The sequence below is a fragment of the Myotis daubentonii genome, chromosome 4 (genome assembly GCF_963259705.1).
Source record: "Myotis daubentonii chromosome 4, mMyoDau2.1, whole genome shotgun sequence".
Taxonomy (NCBI): domain Eukaryota; kingdom Metazoa; phylum Chordata; class Mammalia; order Chiroptera; family Vespertilionidae; genus Myotis; species Myotis daubentonii.
Window position 1 is genome coordinate 73,558,166 of NC_081843.1, and position 24,297 is coordinate 73,582,462.

The 24,297-nt window shown below is 37.0% G+C and overlaps 1 protein-coding gene across 1 annotated transcript in view; it reads left to right on the top strand.

Annotated features, from left to right (window-relative positions):
* The window catches only part of HOMER1 (homer scaffold protein 1), an 88,156-nt gene that overhangs the window by 12,209 nt on the left and 51,650 nt on the right, over nt 1-24,297 (top strand). Inside the window, exon 2 of the mRNA XM_059694241.1 lies at nt 20,602-20,758. Coding sequence (XP_059550224.1) covers nt 20,602-20,758 — 157 coding nt within the window. The remainder of the gene's footprint in view (nt 1-20,601; nt 20,759-24,297) is intronic.

The window sequence follows — 24,297 nt, forward strand, 5'->3', positions numbered from 1 at the left end:
CCTCGTATCTATTTTTTATAAGGTAAAAGATCCAGGACAACTTGAAACTGATCTCTATCTCTTTAAACCTGATTACTTTCAGCAGTACTTACCAGTTATACTCATTTCTTATTCAGAGTGACTTCTGCTTTCTGGAATTTCCAAATGTATTATTTTAAAAAATGGTCTGATACTGCTTTGACTCCTGAAGTTTTATGCTTTGGGAGGATGTAGGGTTTCCTTCTAAGTTATTCATTCTGCTTAGTTTGTTCACATGCTGTATATAGTATTGGTCCTCTATTGTTGGATGACAGATGAATACAATTTTAGTGGCTTAAAACAACACCCATTTCTGTGAGTTAGGAGTCTGGGTACCTTAACTGGATCTTTTGCTTAGGGTTTCACAAGTCTGCAGTCAAGGTTAGGAGAGCTAGGACTAGTCTCTTCTAGTGGATCGGTGTCTTCAAAGCTCATGTGATTGTTGGCTGAATTTAGTTCCTTGCAGCTTTAAACCCAGAGGCTGTGTCTTTAAGGCCAGAAGGAGGAGCCCCTCTCGGTGCTCCATCTTCTAAAAGAAGGAGCTGATCCTCAACAAGAGTGAGATACTGAAGTCTGGGTCATTCAGTAACCTGCCTTTTGATTAACTGAAGGTTAATATGTTTGTGACCTAACCACCTGTGTTATTCCATCTTTTTCAAACCTTATAACAGCATTCGACACTCTAGGGGAGAGTTCTGAGTAGAAAGTGTCCAACAGGTGGCGGTAATTGGGGGCCATTTTATAATTCTAGCTTCTGTATCATATCAAATAACTATGGATATTTTCCAAATGTGCAAATACCAATATTTCCATTTCATTTTTTTTAACTTTTAAAAATCTATAGCTCTCTATACTCCTGCGCCAATATGGATTGATTACTCGTTAGGCATTCTGTGTAGTCCTCATACTAGACCTTCCCTTAATTTTTTTTTTTTTGGGGGGGGGGGGGGCGGGCAGGAAGGGACATTGTTTCTCCTGTTTCCTGAACACTGTGTTTTCTTTTTTGGTTTGTCTGAAGCTTATTTTCCTGTAGTGCCCTGAAAATGACTAGGTAGGAGATAACATTTTTGAAGCATAGTATATGTGAAAGTGTGTTCCCTCCCTCCACCCTTCCTTAATTGAATCTAGATCTCTAGACAGGAAATAATTTTCTCTATTTTGAAGATACTGATCTATTGTATTCTAGTTTCCAGGGTTCCTGTGGAATGCTGCTTGTTTCTGATTCCAGTTCCTTCATGTATGATTCCCCCCACTTTGGAAGGTTTTGGAATTTTCTTTTTTTTCTCTGCTGTTCAAAAATTTTATGATGATATGGTGTCAGGTTTATTTGGTTTTATGTTTTGCTTTTTTTAAAATCATTTGTTCTTTTGGTCACTGCTGGGTCCTTTCAATTTGTCAACTCCTTAAAGTTTGGGAGCTTTTCTTCTATTTTTAACAAATACTATATATTTTCTCTCTTCACTTTATCAACTGTTAGTTGGATGGTGGACCTTTTTGTCTCATCTACCATTTTTTTCTTTTATTCTGCCTTCTAAGGAAATTTCCTTGACTTCATTTTCTAATATTTCTATTGAGTTCTAAATTTTCACGTAACTTTTAATTTCCAAGTCCTCTCTCTCAACATCTCATTTATTGGAGGACATTTATAGTGTTTTTGAGGTTTGGTTTTCTATTCCCTGCATTGTCTTTCTTTTGTGTTCCTCTTTTGTTTGTTTAATTTCTTCTTTCATGTTGGAAACATTCCTGGAATGTCTCGTGATCCTCAGCTGTGTACCAGAGTGAGATACTGAAAAGCTGTGACTTTTTGTGACTCATTGAGGCTTATCACTAGTAGGCATCATTTAGTTGGTGAACTGACTTTTTTTCTTGGGTGGTCCCCAGGTGTCAGTAAGTAGAGATCTTTTCTCTGAGTTTTCTGTCTTTTTTCTGAGACTGTTCAATTTCTCTAGAGAACTCTTTCCATATATACACACCTCTTGGCATCTGAGAGCAAGGTAAGTATGTTCCTTCATTATATACCTGGGGATGTATTACCTGCTGTAATGTGAAAACAATGAAGGGGAGGGTTTTTGAAGGGCATGGTTTGTTTTGCACCCTTTCTCTCAGTGCTCCTATTTTAGGCCTCACTCTTGTTGTCTTCTGCTGATGGAAAAGGTAGCTGCTTCACTATGAAGGGTGAGGTGGGGGAAGAGGATTCTCACTGCTCTGTTACTTAAACTTTCAATCAACTCTCCAGTTTCAGCCCCAAACTCATACCATCTTCTGCCTACCCTTTGCCTCTAAATGCTGGCCAGCAGATTGTTCACTTATAATTCCCTCTTTGCAGGTACTGACACTTTCCTTGGGTTTGCCAAGGCAAATACTACCCACCCACCCCCTTTTTTTTCTAGGTACTATTCCTTCTTTCAAAACTGCATTAAAATTATAAGTGACACTAGTGCATTAGTATTTTTTGGTGTTATCAGTTTATATCTTCTTTTCCTCTTCACTTTCATTTTGGTGGAATTTCAGAAAAGGAAGATAAATGTGTGTAATTAATTTTCCATGTTTGACCAAAATCACTGAGGCTTAGCATTTGAATTTATATAGGGTATCTTTCAGAATGTGTTGGCACTGTTGACAGTTAACTGATTAGAACTTAGTGAATGATAAAGTGTTGGCTTTCTAAAAAATCTCTCCCTCTTACCAACACCTGAAAACTCAATGCATGATATAAGCACATCTAAAAATTAAAAAGTTAAAATTGATCATCATTCCAACCCTCAGCAAAACAGAGCATTTAACTCTCTCAACTGTGTTGGTAACTAAGGTGTTGCTATAGCTTATCCCCTAACACTGTGCCTCTTGAGCACTTGCAACAAACATTAAGCACTTAATTTGTGTCATGAGTCATGCTAGGCACTGCCAATACAAAGATGAGTAGACAGCCATGTAAACAAGAAATTACATTACTGTGATTTAAGCACTGTAATAGAGATGCACATTGTGTTTGGAAGCACAGAGAAGGAAGTGCCCACCTCCATCTGGGAAAATCAGAGAAAGATTCATGTAGCCAGTGTTTGTTCTAAGCCTTAAAGAACAAATAAGAGTTGATGGGGTGCCAGGGGCAGTGGGGAGAGGGAAAATGTGTGAATGGCTTGTTAGGGCATTTCAGGCAGAGGGGTGTCATAGGTAAAGCTTCAGAGGTGACGTTCGCTAGTTAGAAAGTTAAGGTAGTTGGACATAACTTGTTTAGAGTATACAAGTAGATTTGACAAGTCAGTCAGTCCCAGACCAGAGAGGATGATTGTGTGTCTAGTAAAGGATTGTACTTTCCCTCTAGGTTAGTGGGCTCCCCATATTTTTCATGTGGTACCCACATCAATGAAAGATTTTGAGCAAACTCCTTCATATATGTATATTTATAAGCTACATGTCCTACCATATATGTATATGTAATAAAACATACATAAAAATAGATGTGAAAGAGGAAAAACCTATCTTCTTCCTGCACCCCACTTTAGGACCATTGCTTGTGTTTTAATTAACTACTGAGGCTCCAAAATGGAGGAAATTTTGGACTTGTGGGAGGGGGGTGTGTGTGTGTAAAATTGGTGGGGGTCTTGGAGACCCTCAAATTTAATTGTGTAATTGGTTAATTGCAGCAATTTAGTCAAGAATAATGGCTTGAATTAAGATAGAGTAGAAAAGGGACTGAATTTAAAAGAGCCCTAAATATTATCTACAGGAGTCGACAGTGAACTATATAGCTGTAGAGGGGTAAGTAGATTGGCTTGGTTAGCCATTAGTTGAGATAGGGAATCAGGAGAAGAGAAGCAAGTTTGCAGTGGAATGACATAACAAATTGAGTAAAAGTTGAAGTATGGCTATTCACGTGAGAATGTCTGTTATTCAGGGTAGGAGAACTGGGCTGAGGCTAGAGTTTTGGGAATCATTAGAATATATAAGTATTGGCTGAAACTATGAATGTGGATGAGCTCATTTGGGGTATTTATAGAAAAGAACAGAGCAGATCTCTCTGGGGGAATAGTCATTTAAGGGGTAGGGAAGGAGCTGAGAGAGCTGTCAGGCTAAAACAGTGAGAGAACAGTCAAGAAAGGGAGTTTCAAAAATTGAGTTGCCAGGATCAAACGTAGCAAAAAATACCTATTCATTTGGGTAAATAGTGGTCCTTTAACCTTACCTTGAGAAGTTTGGTCAGCCAGGATGGAAGCCCAATGGCCATGGGGTGATGGTGCTGATGAAGTAGAAGGAAGCAGAGACCTGAAGCGTAGACTTCTCCTTTAAGACTTTGAAATAGAGTGTAGCTTCAACAAACTCTAGAGTTTGGGGAGTTCTTTTGGGTTTGTTTTCAAAATGGGATCGAACATTCTTTTTCAGTCCTGAGAAAAGACTCCATAGCTTAGGGGTATTTAAAATTACAGTGAAGAAGAAGAATTACTTAGGAAAGAGATGGGAGAAAATGCAATAGGGATAATTACTGAGGAAAGAGGTGGGAGGGAATGCAATCTGGAGCACAGGGGGAGTAGTTAACCTTAAGTAGGAGGCATGTCTTAAGTTTGTGGTTAAGGAGCAGAAGCCTGGGAGACTTCATTTCCTCAATCCATTCCTTGATTTATTTAACAAGTATTTATTAAGTACCTACTGTGTGTCAAGCTCTGTTCTAAGTGTGAGAGACACATCTGTGAACCAAGAAGCATATATATTCTAGAAAGTGATAAAAGACAAGGCCATCTGCTGAGAGTATAGAGAATGAAGGTTGGTTGGGAGAGATTGCTGACAATGCACAACCAGGAGCTTGAGGGGCCCAACTGAGGTGAAAGCCCCGCGTTTAGTGCTCTTATTGTTGAAGCAATCTAAATCTAGGTTACTACTATGCCTGAGAAGCAGAGAACTGTGTGTTAGAAGGGTTTTCACGGTCTCCATTCTGCTAAAATAAAGCGTGAAAGAGGTAATGTTCTATTCAGTTATTTTAAATACCACTCCCCACTCAATTGCACTTTTCCTTCTGTAGGGAACATTGTTATCCTGGGAAACCAACCTTGTATTATGTTTGCCAGAATATCATCAACTTTTTGAAACAATTGATATCTCTTCTGTGGAAAACATCCTAAAACCTAGTCCTGTGGAAAGTCTTAGAGTTCTCCTGAGGTCTGGGACAACATTTAATATTTATCTTCTCATCCCTGCTTATGTCCTGTGCTCATACCACACAAACACACATGCTCTCATGGGGAACCAGAGTATAGCAGGGTTTTTTTGTTTTTTGTTTTTTTTAGTTTTTTAAAAAAATATATTTTTATTGATTTCAGAGAAGAAGGGAGGGGGAGAGAGAGATCGAAACATCAATGATGAAAGAGAATCATTAATCGGCTGCTTCCTGCATGCCCCACACTGGGGGTTGAGCCTGCAACCTGGGCATGTGCCCTGACTGGGAATCGAACCGCGACCTCCTGGTTCATAGGTCAGTGCTCAACCGCTGAGCCACACCAGCCGGGCTAGTGGGGTTCTTTAATATGTTTTTCTTCGCTTATACCTGGGAATGTCACAGAAGTGAATTGATTGGTGTAAGCACTTGGACATTACTCTGATTCCTACTGAGAAGTCATATTGTTACTATTTTGGACAAAGTTTTGCAACTTTAGTTTATCCTATCTTTCTTACTCTTGATAGATGGTAAACTGGTAGTTAGATCTAGGCTTGATTGCACTCTGGTTTGAATCTCTCCCTCCCTCCCCCAAGAATGGTGGGTGGTATATTTCCTGTCAATAGCATTAGAAGGCACATAAAAATGTCCTTGCATTTCTCTTTTTGTATGTTAAACTTGATCATGGGGCTTGATCATGGGGCTCAGTGTTATCAGCTTGATCCATCCATTATATTCCTTCAATGAAACCGTTATATTTTAGTTACTCCTAATTTAATTCTTGAGGAATACCTAGCTGTCAAATGTTATTGCCTTTCTTCTAATTTTTATTTACAAGCAGCCAGAATGATCTTCTAAGTATATATTGAGTCACAAACTAGCCTGCTTAAAAGGCTTCAGTAGTGTCCCATTATTCATAAACTATACCTAAACTTCCACCCATGGTCTATAAAAGTCTGCATAACCTGGGCTTGATCTACCTTTCTAAACCTCGTTATGTGCCACTCTGTTCTTTGCGAGGAAGTACAGCATTATTCGTAGCATGGGCTCTTGCACTAGACTGCCTGAGTGTCGTTTCACTGTTCTGTGCCTCAGTCTTCCCATATTTAAAATCAGTGCCTTAAGGGTATCTACCATGATCAAATAATACAAATCCCTTAGAACAATTCCTGTATAACATAATAAATACCAAATGCTGGCTGTCGGTGCTGGTGTTGGTGATGTCTGTTTTTTATCTCTGTATTCCAGTCGTCCTGTACCTTTCGGTTTCTGGAACTGCCAAGTTCTTGCCAGCCTCAAGATCCTTGCCCATTGTTCTGATTATCTCTTGCTACATAACAAACCACCCAAACTTTAGTGGTTTAAAGCAACAGTAATCATTTATCGCACGAGTTTGCAACTTGGGCAGGGCTTGATGGGGGCGGCTCATTTCTACTCTACATGGCATTGGCCAGGGTGGCTTCACTGGGGGCTGCAGGATCTACTTTTAAATGCGTCATTCATGTGGTTGGCAAGATAGTGTTGGCTCAAGAGAGGTCAGCCAGGGCTGGGGTCTTGGTGCTTCTCCGTAGGCTGCTTGGCTTTCCTCACAGCATGGTGGTTGGGTTCTAAGAGTGAGTGAGCAAGTGAGCCCAGCTGAAGATGAAAGGCTGTTACAACCTCGTCTCAGAAATCACACAGCATCTCTTTTGCCTTATTATTTTGGTCCAGGCAATCATGAAGGTCCTTTCAAGTTTAAGAGGACTGGACATCAACTTTGTCTCCGGACAGGACAATGGCAAGGTTCTAGAAGAGGGACAGCAGGTATTGCTGCAGCCACCTTTGGAAAATGCATTTTGCCGCACACATGCTGGTGGTTGTCTGAGCCTGAAACACTATTATCTCTCTGGTTCCCACTCTTCAGCTAACCATCCAATCTAAATTAGGTTCCTCTTCCTCCATTCCCATTGTGCACTCTCTTTCTCTAGCACTTTATTTTCCTTGGCAACACTGTTCACAATTTGTAATTATCTCTTTAAGTCCCTGAAGGCTAGTACCTTGCATAGAAGCCGTGGAAGTGTTAAAATGTGTTAATGGTAACTTACAAGTATCAACAACATGTATCACATTTTCACTAGGGAAAGCATATTCCAAACTTTGTAGGGAGAAAGGAACAGAAATACCAGGAGTCAGTCCTTTAACTCCTCATATTTCATGTCCCACTGATTAGTGAGGATGGGGTAGAGAGGAGAAACATATGGCTAAATTTTGTGGATGAGAGAAGGTGGGGGGGGGGGGAATAAGAAGTTCGAATGGCTGAATTCTTACTTATTCTTGCTTTACTTTAAAAAAAATATATATTTTTATTGATTTCAGAGAGGAGGGAGGGAGGGAGAGAGAAGAGAGAGAGAGAGAGAGAGAGATCAATATCAATGATGAGAGAGAACCACCAATCGGCTGCCTCCTGCACACCCCCTAATGGGGATCAAGCCTGCAACCCGGGCATGTGCCCCCGACTAGAATCGTACCTGGGACCCTTCAGTCCCCAGGCTGATGCTCTATCCACTGAGCCAAACCAGGGCTCTTGCTTTACTTTTAAAGTCCCAAACCACAAATCCATTTTCTGTTTCCATATTTTTCTAGTATCCAGTTCATGGCAAGAGTGTTCTAGCTGATCTGACAAAGAAGCATGGTAGCCTGAGAAATATTCCGTACTCTCAGGGAGCAGCCAAATAGATGTACTTAACTCAAGGAATGCTAACCAGACCCTCACTTAGAAAAGGGTTCTTGTTCTTCTGGCACAGATCTAACAAGATTGGTCATCAGGTTTCTCAACCCCTGGAGACTGGTAGGAAAAAAAGGATAGGCTTTTGGAAGTAGGGTACAGTTAACAGCAACAAGAACAGCTGTTGATGTGTTACGTATTGTAGTCTGGGACTAGTAATGTGCGGTAGAAGTTTCCACAAATTCTGCCTGCCTCCTTGTTGGGTTTTGGAGACACAAGGTGAACAAAATGCACATAGCTCCTAACCTCATGGAGCTTGCAATCTGGGGTTGGGAATAGACCTTATGCTTGTGTTTGCAAGGTATATCTTTTCCAGCTTCTTACTCTTAACCCATGTGTGTCTTTATATTTTAAATGACTTTCTTACAAGCATCATATAGTTGGATGTTGCTGTATAGGCCAATCTGACAGTCTCTGCCTTTTGACTGGGGTGTTTGGATTTTCTCTTCATTATTGATTTAAAGCAATTGAATTATGATGTCCATTGCTATAGCTTTGGATTTGTTGAGCTTCTTGGGAATTATTTCTTTGGGTTTTATTTATATGGGAATTATTTCAACCATAATTTCTTCAACTATTTTTCATCCCTCCCGTCTTTGAGGACTTCAGTTGCATGTATACTAGTAATAGGTTACTTGAAGTTGTTCCTTAATAAACATATTGATACTCTTTATTATTTAAGTTTCTTTCTCTGCTTTATTTTGAGTAGTTTATATGTACGCAAGTTAACTAGTTTTCTATTCTTCTGCATTGTCTGATTTGCTGTTAATTTCATCTAGTTTATTTTTCATTTCTAGAACATTGATTTGGGCCTTTTATATATCTTAAAGTCTCCCCTTAATATGCTTATCTAACATTCAGAGAAGTAAAATACAACCCATAATGAGCAGAAAAATTCATCAATAGAAACAGACCCAGAAGTGGCATAGATGATAGGACTAGTAGACAAGGACATTAAGATAGTTAATTAAGTGTAGCCTAATGAATATTAGATATGAGATACTTTGGAATTGATAACTCCTAGTCTCCAAGACCTGTGCTTTCACACAGGCTAACACTTTATTATTGTTGTTATTATCTTATTCTGTATAGTGGTGGAGTCATTCTATCAAAATACAGATCAAAGTTATCTTCCCTTACAGAAGGAAAGCTCAATAACCAAAATTGACATAACTAAAAATAAGTTTTTGGATTCTCCTAAACCACAATATCATTTCAATGAAGTGTTATAGAATAAATAGTTTTCAAAATACAGGTAAAAGAATAAGTGGTACCAGCGTACATACATACATTTTATGAAAATACTTAAGTACTCTTAACAGTGCTTAATATGCATAGTAATTATAGTTGTGTGGCTGTATTATCCCACGTCTGTCCACAAAATTCCAGACAAGGGCCAGGTGAGAGTTTGGTTACAGAAGTGAACCAGGTTTATATGACAAAATAATTATTTTCTCATCCAAGGATTCAGAATAGGATAAAGGTATGGGCTCTGACAGTGTTCGGATGCTGGCTCTACCATGTGTCACCTTAAGCAATTTATATACCTTCTCTCTGCCTAAGGGTTCTCATCTCCAAAAGAGGGATAATGGTAACTCCCTCACAAAGGTTGAGAGGATTAATTAATATAATACAGCCTTATGCTTATAACAGTGCCTGGCCATTTAGTAAGCTCTCAAAAAATATTAATTATAACCAAAGAATTGACCACATACTGTTTTGTAAGTGTAGGCTTATGTTCTCAGGCTTAAGAGTGGCACATTTGAATTTCTCCGTTTGAATTATCCAATCTGGGGCTTCCCTCCTTTGACATAAATTATGAAAGTTGTTAATTTGTGTGCTTGTTAATTTTTAAAAGAGAAACATTTGAGATAACCAGATCATCCCAACTGCCAACGGTTAAAAATGATCAACTTTCTCCTGTTACTATTACTATTTTTAAATTCAGTAAGTAGTGTTTAAGCTATTTAGTTTTTATTATATTAGGAACTGTAATCTTTCAGTTTCTACAGAGAATTTCCAGTAATTTGTTAAATCAGGAACAAGGTAAAGCGGGACATTTAAAAGTACAGTGTTGTAAAGAAACAGATGAGTAGATATAGCAGGCATCTGAGGTGAGATCATTTTGGAGTGGAAAACAACATGGGTAGGCAAGTGAGGGAGAAGTGTGATGAGCTGTCTTGTTTGGATATAGTACTTGCAAGCGGACAATTATTTTTCTTAACAGTGTCATACGAGATACTGAATAATATGGGGAGTTTCTTTTATCAATATGTTAAAAGATTCATGGGAGAACTTTAAGTCTTAATTCATTGAAGGCTTTCTTCTTGGGAATTGAAATAACATGAGAGGAAGCTTTAGTATTAGAGAATTTAGAATAGTTAACAGCTTCCTTAAACAAATACTTTTGCTACTTTTGCTAGAGTACCTCAGTAGTAGAAAAGAGTGAATGCATTTAGAATAGGAAGGTCTCAATTTTTAAAAAATAAATTTATTGGAGTGACATTGCATTGCTGGGAACACAGAAATGATTATAAAAAGACAAGATCCTTGCCCTTGAGGAGATAGTACCTTAGGTGAGGGAGAGGGAAAAGAAATAAAACACATGGTGTGTCAGCTAATGATAAGTGCCATGGGGAAGAGTGAAAGAAGGGAAATAATAGAATCCTGAGAGAAGAGAGGGAGGGGCTGCAAATTTTAGAGCAGCCAGGAATGGTGTCACTGAGAAGGTAACATTTGAACAAACACCTGGAGGAGGCAAAGGAAGGTACTAGGCAGAACAGAGGGGAAAGATTACTTCAGGCAAAAAGCCCTGAGGTGGGCGGAGCTTGGCATGTTTGAAAAACACCCGGAGTGGTAGTGTGGCTGGAGCTAAAGACAGTACGGGGCAGGTGAGGTTGGAAAGGGAACAGGAGCATATCCTATAGTGATTTTCTCCTGGCTACACGTGAGAATCACCTTGGGAGCTTGGCTGCCCACCAGACCACTGATGGTAGGGAAAGAGGCTGGTTGTTTCTGATGCAGCCAGGGTGGAGGAACACTGGTAGAAGACTTTGGACTTAATTTTAAGGACTGTGGCTTTTACTATGAGACGGGAAGCCATTGGAGGGTTTTGAGGAACGACCCACCTGATTTAGGTTTTATTACTTTTAAACCCTATAATATGAAAATTTCCAGACATATAAAAAAGTAGAAAGTACAGTTCTCCTGTATCACTATCATCTCACCCACTTCAGTAGCCATCTACATTTGCTGTATCCTGACCATCCACCTTTTTATTCCTGAATATTTGAATGCTAACTTGGGTTTTTAGAAGGATCACTCTGGTTTCTGTGTTGAGAGAAGGGGAGGCAGGACAAGGGCTGAATATAAATGTACCCTCCAAGTATATTTTTGTACGCATATAAATACATTAAAAACAAATTATATTGCATTCACTGTTTTGTAAATGATTTTCATTTATTATATTGGACATCTTATGATACTGAATATTCTGCAACTCTGTTTTTTAATGACTATGTAGGATTCCATTATATGATATGCCATAATTTATTTGATCTTACATTATTGGACATTTTAATTCACAGTCTTCGGTTGCTAAAGCTCTGCATATACCCATGATTATATCCGTAAGGTAAGCTCCTTGAATGGAATTACTATGTCAAAGAATATGCACAAAAATTTAAAGGCTTTTGATTAATATTCATTATCAAAGTGTTTTCCAGAAAGACTTTACTAATTTATATTTCCAACTGCTTTTGGAAGTGTCAGGTTTCCTTAAACTCTCACTAACATTGGATTTTTTTTTCATTAAAGAAAGGTCTCCTATTTTGACAGATGAAAAAATGATAGCTCAGTTTTAATTTGCAGTGTTTTTATTTCTAGTGAGGTTGAATGCCATTTCCATTTGAAATATGCTTATTCATATCATTTGCTAGCTGCGTGGCTTAGGATATGTCACTCAGGGCCTATATTTTTGTTTGATGAAATGGGTACCTGCTTCACAGGGTTTTTATGTGCATTGAATAAAAGCATTTTGTATGTCCAGATTTTTAAATGTTTTGACCACGACCCACAGTAAAAAATGCATCTTCCATTGTGGCAAGCATATATGAATATGCAGTCAAAAGTTTCATGGAACATCTAGGCTGGAGTATACTTTTCATCTAGTACCAGTTAAAGCATCACTTACCTTGATCCTGAATATTCATGAGCTTATGAACAATGAACTTTGAGTAACTTTTTATATGTGTATACCCAAAGTTTAATAATTATAAAAGCACCTGATTAGATCAGGAAAAAAGGGAATAAAATATAGTTTCTTATTCAACACACAAGATCTGAATTTTGTCCAGGTGCTAGACCTTAATAATAAAACATATTTTAAGTTTAAAAAAAGTTTCATGGGATAATACATATAACCTTACCAAGTGTGATGTACTGTGATTATTTTACATTCTTGTTCACTTTCTAAATGTCCATTGTTAGCTATTACATTGACCATAATCCTCTGAGTTGTGACCCACTGTTTGAAAAACACTGCTGTAATTCATCTTATTAGGTGTTCTTTTATCGATAGTGATTACCTCTTTCCGGTACCTCAGAAGTCAAATTGCCCTTAACTCCACTATAATTCATTTTCAGAAAAGCTAAATAGGGAAAGGTCCCAAACCTAGCTTATCGTATTCCTGTATCAAATTTTTGGTCAGTTAAAAAAATTAAATACCTTCACAGTCAGAAAACACATTTATTTGGGCTTCTACGGTACCATGACTGAATTATCAACACCACTATTATGAAGTAGATCTAATGCATTTGAGCAAAAACTCTATATCACTACAGAAATTATATTTGCAAAACCCTGAGTTGGGACACAGCATCCTACAAAGAATTGTGTCTATAATTTATGTTACCTGAAAAGTTAACAAGAAGGGAAAACAGAAATCACATTCAGTTATATTTAATGTAGTCCTTTTTCAATAGAACAAATAACATGAAAGCTAGGTAAATGCAGATGCTGTTCATTGCTAGACTTATAGCTAAACTACTTGAGGACCACTCAGAAAGGTTAAACAGATAAAATCATTACCTGTGACCAGAGAAAACCAAATCTGAGGGATGTTGGAATGAAAATTGCATAGAGAAATAGAGTGGGAATGGAGTGGTGGTGTTTACTGTATGAAAAACACCCAGGAGTTTAAGCTACCTGACACAACTGTTTTGTTACTTTTGACCTCTAGTTTAACATTAAGTATGTTTTGTTTAAATTATTTTTGATGCTAAACCAGGAAAACTTTAAATGAGTAAGTTAAAAGTTTGGTAAGTATTTACCACTCCTCCACTCACCCCTCCACAATGGAAAAATTTTGAGGAATGTCAGAAACAATTTGTTAAATAAAAATAAAAACTACCAAAGAACCATAATTTATCTTTGAAAAAGAGCAGAATATATGTGCTGTATCTGTACTATATTGATTTTTAAACATTAAATGTTACTGGATTTAGGAAAATAACTGCTTTTCTTTACTTTAGTGGTTATTTGCCTTAATTAAGTTTGTACCTGTATTTAAAATGTGTATATGAGATGTTCCCATGCATATGGATTGAGTGCTGGATTTTGGATTCTGGGGTTTTCACTCTTTGGAGCTAAAATAAGGTTTTAAACAAGCTCAGGAATAAGTGTAGAAATCTATTGGGCTCAAATGGCCCAGAAATGCATGAAGAGCTCCTCAGCCTCACTAGTAATCAAGAGATATGCAATTAAAGCAACAATGAAATAACATTTCATGCCCATCAACCTGGCACAAATTAAAGATGTTACTTGGACATTACCAAGTGTTGGAAGGAAATAATACAAGACTATTAAGAGTATAAATTGGTGCATGTGCTGTGAAGAGTAATTTGGAAATATTCTGTGGTGCATACCCTGTGACCAGGAATTCAGCTTCTAGCCTATCTCTTGCATGTGTCCCCAAGTAAACATACAGGGGCATTTATTTGTAATATTGCAAATATTGAACAACATGTATGTCTATCAGTAAGGAAAGGGCTACCTAAAATAGTCTAGTATTTTCCACTCGAAATACAATGTGAATAATACAATATTAACTTTGTTTTTAGTTTTAAAAGGTGAAATCAATATATTTTGATAGTTTATCCAATATATTTTTAACATTTGATTAATATAAAAGTCATTGAGATATTTTATATTTTTTATATTAAGCCTTTGAAATCCATTTTTTATTGTGCTTAGAGCACATATCAGTTTGGATGCTAAAATTTTTGTTGGAAATACTTGGTCTGGATTTGAATTTCATAAAATTTACACTTGAAACAGTAGATTCATATACCCAAGTTTTCCCATACATGCTTAAAACTATTTCAATAACTGACTGGGGTATCAAATAAAATTTAAGCTAATTCACTTTCTTACATAGCCATATTGCAAATGTCCAGTGGTCATGTGGCTAGTAGATACCATATTGGATAGTGCAGTTCTAATCATTGTATGGACTTTGGCACAGCAGTTAAAATAAATAATCTACATACACATAGAATAAAATGTGGCTGATTGTTCAAATTTCACACTGTCAACAAGAATTTTAGAGAAATGGTGTGATGTTTTGTTGTTTTGAGCATTTAAAAGTATTCAGGATAACACAGGGAATAATATAATATCCATGCAACCACCATGGAAATGTAGCAAATGTTAACATTTTGCCCAAGTACCTTCAGGTCTTTCTCATTTGTTTATTTGTTTAAGACTATATACGTGTTCAGATACTATATGGATTGAGTTTCTACTAGGTTAGCTTGTAGTAGGTATAAAGGAAAAAAGGATACCTAAGAATATTATTGTTCCTTGAAGTATTATTGGTATTAGAACTTAAATAATCTTGTAACATTTAATTCATTTAAAATTTTTGAGAAATTAGATGTCTACTAGAAAATTACTTATTTTAGATTTTTAGAAAAGTGTTACATATATTAAGAATTCTCATTAACAAAAGATTATTTTCCTTAGATTTCCCAAGTGTATATTGTCAGTTTTTGGAATTTAACTTTATTTAGTGGAAATCGTTTGGGAAGAGAATATTTAAAGGCTAATAGAATTGAAAATACAATACTAATTTTATTCCCCCCATTGATTTGAGAGAGAAAGTGAGAGAGAGAGAGAGAGAGAGAGAGAGAGAGAGAGAGAGAGAGAAAGAAATATCGATCAATTGGTTGCTTCCCGTATGCACACCGGCTGGGGATCAAACCCAAAATCTAGGTATGTGCCTTGACTGGGAATCGAAACAGAAGTCTTTGCTGAATGAGACTATGCTTCAATCAACTGAGCCACCCGGCCAGGGCTACAATACTAATTTTAAACGTAACTGAGTTACCAGACATGGGTGTTGATATATTTTAAAACACCCACTATTTTATCTGGAATGGATAGGATTTTAAATGGGGAGGAGGGACAGGGGTAATGTCACTTGGCAGTTATTTAATAAATAGCAAGCTAGGTTCTTCAGCATTGAAGATGTTGCTTAAATGTATATATTGAGTGAATTTGCTTGCTCTTTACAATGAATTTCTGCATATCCCTGATCTTTTAAATGCAGCTACTTATTAAAGTGCCCAAGGTAAATAAGTATTGGAATTTCTTTGACCTAATGAAAGGACTGAGATGAGTAAAAATTATTTTTAAAATAAGGGATAGCATATAAGGAATATAAACAGTATTCTTATGTTTAAGTATAGTTTTATAATTTAACTAGAGGCCCGGTGCACGAAATTCATGCAAGGGGCTCAGCCCTCACAGCTGCAGCAGCTTGCCTCGGCCCTCGCAGCCCCGGCCTCACCTGGAATGTTGTCTGGAAGGTCATTTGGGTGTCTGGTCTAATTAGCATATTATGCTTTTATTATAGATAATCTTAAATTCCAAATGGAAAATTTTAATTTATTTGATATTTTCTTCAGATATGCCAATTAACAACTTGATGTCATGAAAGTATTTCTTTATTCAAATTTTTAAATTACAGTTGACATTCAATATTACATTAGTTCAGGCGTGCAGCATAGTTCTCAGATATTTATGAAGTGGTCCCCTGTATAAGGCTTGTACCCACCTAACACCATACAGTTATTACAATATTATTGATTATATTCCTTATGCTGTACTTTACATCCCTGTGACTATTTTATAACAGACAATTTTTACTTCTTAATCCCTTCACTTTTGTCACTGAAAATATTTTTTATGCTCAGTTGTGATGCAGACAATTTTTTTCTAAATCTTTCATTTGAATGTGCATTTAACCAAATGAAAGATGAAGGAATTCGGATCATACAATTTTAAAAAATACTTCCAGAAAAGACATTTTGCAGTTGGTAGTGTCACATTTTATGTCCATATACCTCTGTTATAGCAACATCACAATTTTGTATTTCCATATACGGAAGTTTTAAAAAACATATGCCTGTTATGTGTTTGGTTCATCACTAGATGGAGTTCTTGCAGTACAACTATGTGTTGGGTAGCCATTAGAATAATCTTTGCTTTCTTAAAGTGAGCATGTGTTTAAAAAAAGCTAAATGTATCAGCAAACAGCTGTTAACCATATAACATGGTAGTAGGAATACATAGGAACATGCAGTCACAATCTTTGCATTGGAGGGCTGGGCAGGGGGCAGTTAAACTGGTTCCCCGATAATCAGTGGAACTACAATTTATATTATTAATTTGCACAGCACAATTCTTTTGAAGAAACTTTAGTGCTTGAGCTTCAGCTTGTCTGAAGACTTGCTGTGCCCTCACATTGGCACTGAAAGTAAATTCTTCAGGCATTCCGTCTGAAGTTACATGGTCATTAATGTCTGTCCACTCCTTGCTCGTGTCCTTTTGGCCTCAACAGGTATTGTCCACCTTCTCTTGCCACTTCAAAGTCTAAAAACCAAGCTGAAGATAGAATGTTTTTTCTCTTACTTAGGGCTCAGGGAGGGGGGAGTGTTTTCACCAGGAGGTGACTGTATCTTCAGCACTTCCAGGCCTGCAGTTAGGCATGTTTGGATTTGTGCTTCTCTCCTACTCTCCCTTTATTCCTCTGTGTGAGGAATAGAACACTTTTATACCGTGCGCTCTAACCAACTGAGCCAGCTGGCCAAGGCCATGATAAGATCTCTTGATGATTCCCCACACTTTTCACTCCAGCTTGGTTTTCTCTGCCGAGCCCCAGCCTAATATTTTTAAGTTCCTGCGCTGACAGTTTTACATGCAAGGGCCCTGAACTTAGTCAAAACTGAGCTCATCCTCTCCCTGCTGTCCTGCCAGTCCCAGGCTTTACTTTCTGTTTCCCATCCTGGCCAGTGGCATTGTCTTCTTTTCAGTCACCTAAGCCAGAAACCCAGGAGAGAGAGACTCAGATCCTTCCTTCATCTCCTACGTTAGGATTTCTCAGCCGTGACACTATTGGCATTGTTGGCTGGATACTTTTTTGTTGTGTGCGGCTGTCTTGTGCATTGTAGATGTTTAGCAACCAACCCCGTCTTCTCCTCCTTAGGCGCTAATAATAATCTCCCTCAGTTGGGCCAGCCAAAAATGTCTCCAGATGTTTTGAAATGTCCCTTGAGGAACAAATCACCCCTCCTTGAGAACCATTGCCCATGTCTAATCTGTTACTTAACCTTATTGACTCTACTTTCTAAATTTACCTTGAATCCTTCCTCATAGCTTCATCCCACTCCTACCTCCTATTTTTTGTATGGTTTTGACTAGCCTGCTTTTCTCTGATGTTCTTTCTTCCCAATCCACCCTCTTCAGTGATGCCAAATTTATCTTTCTAAAAGGCAAAGCTGTTCTGTATTTACATCTTTCAGTAGCCTCCAGCCAGGACCCTTGTGAGCTGGCTTCTCTTTATATTTAGCCTTATTTTTCAAAGTCACTCATAATTACTACAGTTCTTGCTATCAGGCCAATGTGCTGAGCCTTCTCACCACTGTGCCGTGCTTTGTTTCAAACACTACTTAGGCATCAATTTCTCCAAGGTAGCCCGGAGTCACTTTAAGAGAATATCATGGGAAAGAACATTTCATTTCTAAACATATCTATCTTCCCTCACCAAATTGAATTTTTTAAGGGTGGGGACCATCTCTCAGTTTTTTGCATGTAGTAGATAGTCAATGAAAGTTTGCATCATTTATTAGTATGCCCTAAGTGATATAGTAACATCCTCATTACTTATAGGAATTCTGTTCCCTGTCAAATTATTATTATTATTATTTTAGTTTTTATCATTTCAATTGGTAGGCTTTTGGCTACAGAAATCTTGTACTATAACTTTCTTTAAGAAATCAGCCATTCAGAGAGAATTGAAGAAAGCAATATATTTCATTGATATCAAATGTCATTTGCTTGTAAAATAGTAGTTTACTCTACAGATTTTTATTTAGAAGAGAATTAAACTGTGTGGATTAATTGTGCAGATTAATTAAATTGAGTGAATTAATGTGATGTGGGAATTTTTTTTACTGGACTCAAAACATTGCATTTGCATTGAATAAGAATTTGTTGAGTGCAAAAGCAATATCATTGTGTTAACAACTACTTTAGTTTTTTAGAAAATACACTTTTTAGAACACATTTCTATAATTATCAGCATGCACTATTTAGAAATTTACCCTAGTTAAATAAAAAAAATTTTTTTTTTAAAATCAAGTCGGTAAAAACTAGAGTGTTCCATTCTCTTCCTTACATGCCTTAATACAGACAGTTTTGTGTGAGTAGATTTTGTGAATTGGAATTAGTCACACTCAGTCCGACCAAGTACATTTATACTGGTGACTTTAATTAAAAGGCAAAAAATGAAAACTAGAGGCTTCAGTGCTTTGGGAAGATAACTCAAGTGTAGCACAGCCTTACTGAAAGTTAAGGATGGGGAAAGGGAATGAATAAGACCTCCCAATTCAGAAGAATTCTTTATTCTGTCACAGTGCAAGATTGTTAAAGTTTATTTGTTGAAGAAATCCATATATGATGGCAGTTAAGCCAGAAATGATCACTTTCTGTCACTTTTTAGGGAGTGGCATAAAATATATCACTTCCTTTCAAAAGAGATATTCTAAATAAGAAAAGTTGTTATAGAGGTTTCCAGAAACAAAACTGGGAAGAGTCAGGTGACCTACAGGGAAGTCCCTCCTTTCACACCTGCTCTCCAAGGACAGAAGGAGATCGTAGGGGACACGTGACACACTGCCCTTTATTTATCTGAAGAGCCATTTTGTCAAGGACCCAGATTTGTCCTGCTTGTCTTCTAATTTCTTTTTTCCACACTCTCCTTTCCTTTCTTTACAATTAAAACTTTTAACTTTAACTTTAACTATTAAAAAATACCAGTTAAACTTTTCTTTAGGACCTTAATCTGCTTTAGGAAAGAAAGGTGTTGTGTTATTTTGGGGGGGTGGGGGAGGGGGGACAAAGAAATGTCTCATAGCTGCTGTTTTCAAAAGAAATTTTACTCCAAACTTGAAAATTTTTGCATTATAATGCTTCTATTATATACAGACAATCTCAGACTGTAAAAAAATCTGTAATCGTCATATTTTGAATATATTTTTAAATATTTTAATAGTTTTGGTTCTTGAAGTTATAATTTTTAAAATCTCTTGTACATTTACTTTAAGGCACTACTTGATCTAATTAAAAGATACTGTTGTGGTGAGCCGCATAGTTTTTCATATACTTTTCAATATAGAGATTATACTGATGTAAACTTTCTCAGTAAGTTATTTACCTATTACCAGAATAATGTAGTTTTAAATGGGTAACAACCTTTAACCTAGTGAGGGTCAACTAGAAGATGTATATTTTAACAAGGCATAGTCAGTTCTCATTATTCACAATAGTTATGTTCTTACAAAGGCTCCACAAACACTGAAGTTGTGAATTTTGACCCATTGCTCCTAGGGGGAATATAGGGTCCCCGTGAGCCTCTGTCGTAACATTTTCGTCAACCCATCAATACCTAAGTTTGTTTTATGTGTTTCTGTTTAAAGATACTTTATTTAATATATAGTTTTGTTTCATTACCATTGAACTCAAGGCCATTAGCACTGTAACTCATGCCTGAGCAAAGCTTATCTAACATATGTTTACTCCATAGGGCACATCACAGCCTCTTGCCCCAGGAACAGATAGCACTTCAGCACTATGCTTGGGGGGCCATTTTAAACAGGGAATGCACCAACAGGAAGCACAGAAATGCAAAATACCCGGTGCTAAATAGATCACACAAAAAGGACACTTGATTACGGTATGAGAGCTGAAACAGCAGGGCTGAGCGTTGCCTTGATCAGCGTCAGATGGAAACATGCTTTTCCAAGGACACACATTTTTCCACTGCAGAAGACGAAGAAGGGACCTCAGGCATTGCTTTCGGGGTTACAAATACATTTTGTTGAGTAGGCAAATTCGCAAATACAGAATCTTCAATAATGAGGATTGACTGTCATTGTTTTAAAGAAGCTTCTGATTGAATACTTAGAATATTCAAATTTGAAAGTTTCTCTTGTTTTCAGGATTTGGGGAGTTTTTGATTAAGTGGGGTCATCCTCATAGCTTTCATGTTTTATTGTCCAGTGGAATAAAAACGGCTAGTTTCAGAGTGTCATTTTATTTTCTCCCCCACAGGGAACAACCCATCTTCAGCACTCGTGCTCATGTCTTCCAGATTGACCCAAACACAAAGAAGAACTGGGTACCCACCAGCAAGCACGCAGTTACTGTGTCTTATTTCTATGACAGCACAAGAAATGTCTATAGGATAATCAGTTTAGATGGCTCAAAGGTGAGTTACATTTATTTTAAATAATCTTGCTATTTTGCTTTATACAGCATAGCATCTCAGTTTTAGAGGAATTTTATCTTTATTAAAATATTGAGAGATTTTAAAACTTTAAAAAACAAAATTGATCATTTTTAAAAAATACTTTTTTTTTTTTTATTGATTTCAGAGAGGAAGGGAGAGGGAGAGAGAGATAGAAACATCAATGATGAGAGAGAATCATTGATCGGCTGCCTCCTGCATGCCCCACACTGGGGATTGAATCTGAAACCTGTGCATGTGCCCTGACCAGGAATCAAACCTTGACCTCCTGATTCATAGGTTGATGCTCAACCACTGAGACACGTTGGCTGGGCTAACATTGGTCATTTTTAAGGTAGCGACATTTTTTGTCCACTAAATTATTTGGATTAATCACCTTATATACTAAATTACATGTCAAAATATTCTACAAATCTAAGGTCAGTTTTATTTGGGAAATATTCATTGATTATCTGTTATATGTCAGGCATTTTGCTAGGGGCTACAAATATAGTGTTGAATAGGGTGGATGCAATTTCTACTCTTATAGATTAGTATGCTGTTCAAAATCCCTAAATCATATGAAGTCTGTCAATATCAATATTAAAGTTTATTCTGAGCATCCCTCATTCAGAAAGAAGCATATGGACAGTTCCTACATTTTTATTTTTAGGAGAGGCAGATAGTCTAATATTTAAGAGCATAGACTATCTGATTTCACGTCTCAACTATACCATCTACTAAGATTTTGACTTTGGGCAGATTACCTCTCTGAGCTTCATCGTTCTCACCTCAGTGCTTGAAATTGTAAGGATTAAGTGAGTTAATATCTGCAAAAACACTTAGATCAGTGCCTGCTGGATACCACTTTTTCATCAGTGAATTTTGAACAACACATGAAGATAAAGAAATGCCAAGCATCCTATTCTGGATGTACAGTGTGTAGAATGAGGGCTCCGTTCTTTTTCTTCAAGCGTTAATGAAGCCATGAGGCCTTTCTATTCTCAGAAATTTTAGCAATTTAGTTTAGGGGTTAAGGACACAGACTATATAGCCAGACTGTCTGGTTTGAATTTTTGCTCTACTACTTATAAGCCATTTGACCTAGAGCAAGATATTTAATGTCTTAGTGCCTCAGTTTTCTCATCTGTGAAAAAGAATTAGTAAGTTGTCTACGTCATCATACCGTGGGATTGTTGTGAAGATGAAATACATTTAGGCAAAAGCCCTCCACGGGTGTATAGTGATCCCTATACAAACACAACTCTTACTGTTATCATTATTAATATTATTAGGCTATTAATTATGTAGTACTTAGTGGTTTGGGGGAATAAAAGAAAAATCTAATTTAATGCTCAAACTTCAGTCTTTTCTGTGTGCTCATTTCTTGTCTCATTAACTAGATTATAGTACCCAGGGGCTATTTGTACTTCGGTTCACAAGTGACTAACTTGTATTTATTTGAATAATTGATCCTATTTTCATTTTCATTTGGAGGATTTAAAGGACTTGGGAAATTGAAATAGTTAATTTCTGTGAAGGTTTTTTTAAACTTAATTTTATTGTTTAAGGTATTACAAATAGTAGTACATATGTCTCCTTTTTTTCCCCCCACTGACCTCCCCCCCGGCCTCCCGTATCCCCCAGCATTTGCCCTCGTCCCCCTCTCCCCTGTGCCCCCAGTGTCTTGCGTCTGTTGGTTGTGCTTAGATGCATGCATACAAGTCTGAAAGTGGTTTTTTTTTTTAAATGAAGAACAATTTTGTCATATTTTATAAGTATTTAGTGAAATTAACAGATATTAATTATTATTAATTTAGACTCTAGAATGTTAATTTATTTCTTTTCCCTGATTCGAATCTTTAGTTCTCTATAATGTGTGTTTCTCTCTTGGCCCAAACCACAGATAAAATGTCATTTTATTAGACAGGAGAGTTAAATGGTATAAAAAATGAAGTAAAAATGAGGTAGTCTCATGTACTATGTGATTAAGTAATCCTCGTGTGTCTTCCTTCTGAAGCAATGTGAACTATTGCTTCTGGCATTTTTATTTTTGAGTATACTTTGCAGCTTGTAATTTTTAGGCTCTTAAATAACTCTTATGAAGAAGTTTTTGTTTCGTTTCTTTTAATAAAATCTACCCTCTGTAGCAATTACATTTTTCTATCACATTTTCTACTTTCTAGTTACCTTTCTAAGCTGATGTTGTTAACCACTGCAGTTCCCTGCAGGAGTTGTCGGGGGGTTTTTGTTTGTTTTTTATAAGCACTACTGGTTTATTTGATGCAGCTAAATGAGTGTTTTTCTTACCACCCTCACTTCTGTTTCTGCACAGCATGATCAGTTGAGAAGGCCTTAGGTGCCCTGACTAGAAAATGTGCTTGTACTGTGCATGTACAGTTTGCAGAGGCATCAGCGTGGCCAGGGGCCAGGATCAGGGACTACATGATCTGTAAGAACGCAGCATTTCTAATTCTTCTCCTTGAAAGGACAAGAACTTTGGGATTGAGAGACATGTTTATTTTATAGAGCTAATTTTTTTTCTTTTAAATGGATTCATTGTAGCATTCTATTCAAGGAAGTCTAATACAATATATTTTTAAGGAAATGTTCAGAATGAGGATTAAAATGGAACTCTTAAACTGAAAAGTAGAAAGAAGTTCATTTGAAATAGTTAAAACTGAAGGTCAGTACCAACAGCACATGGGTGGATTTCCTCAGCTGCCTGTAACCCCTATCGCCATCTCACTTTCTGAGTTAATTAGGGTAACATGTTAAATGCCCTTCTCTTCTTGAAAACACAAATGTGCCTTCCGCAGGGAATACTCCAGGACCAGGGGATCTAAAGTAGTGCCTGACAGTCCTGGCTGTCTATCCTTTCAGTCTCTATCATATCCTGGTCTTATGGTCTTCATAAGCACTCACCATTCACGGAAAATGGGTCAGCTATTTATTTACGTGGTCATTGACTGATGCTTTTTGCTCTAAAATGTGATCCACAATCATATTGCCTCTTGTTGTATCTCAAGTTTATAGAATTGTGCTTGACATCAATAGGTACTCAATAAAATAGTTGAATAACCAAATGATTCCTTAGCAAATTAATACAGTAGTTCCCCCTTATCCACAGAAAATACTTCCAAGACTGTGAGTGGATGCCTGAAAGTGCAGATAGAACTGAATTTTTTCCTGTACAAACATACTTTTTCTTCGGTATATTCAAATTGCCAGTGTCACTACTCTTGTGCTTTGGGGCCATTATTAAGTGAAATAAAGGTCACTTGAACACAGTGTGACATTCAACAGTCAGCCTGATAACCTAGACAGGTACTAAGTGACTATGGGCAGGTAGCGTATGTAGTGTGGCTAATGCTGGACAAAGGCATGACTCAGGAGGCATGATTCAAAGGCAAGACAGGACAGTGAGAGATTTCATCATACTACTCAGAGCAGCATGCAACTTAAACTTATGAATTGTTTATTTCTGGGAATTTTCCATATAATATTTCAGACTTCTGTTG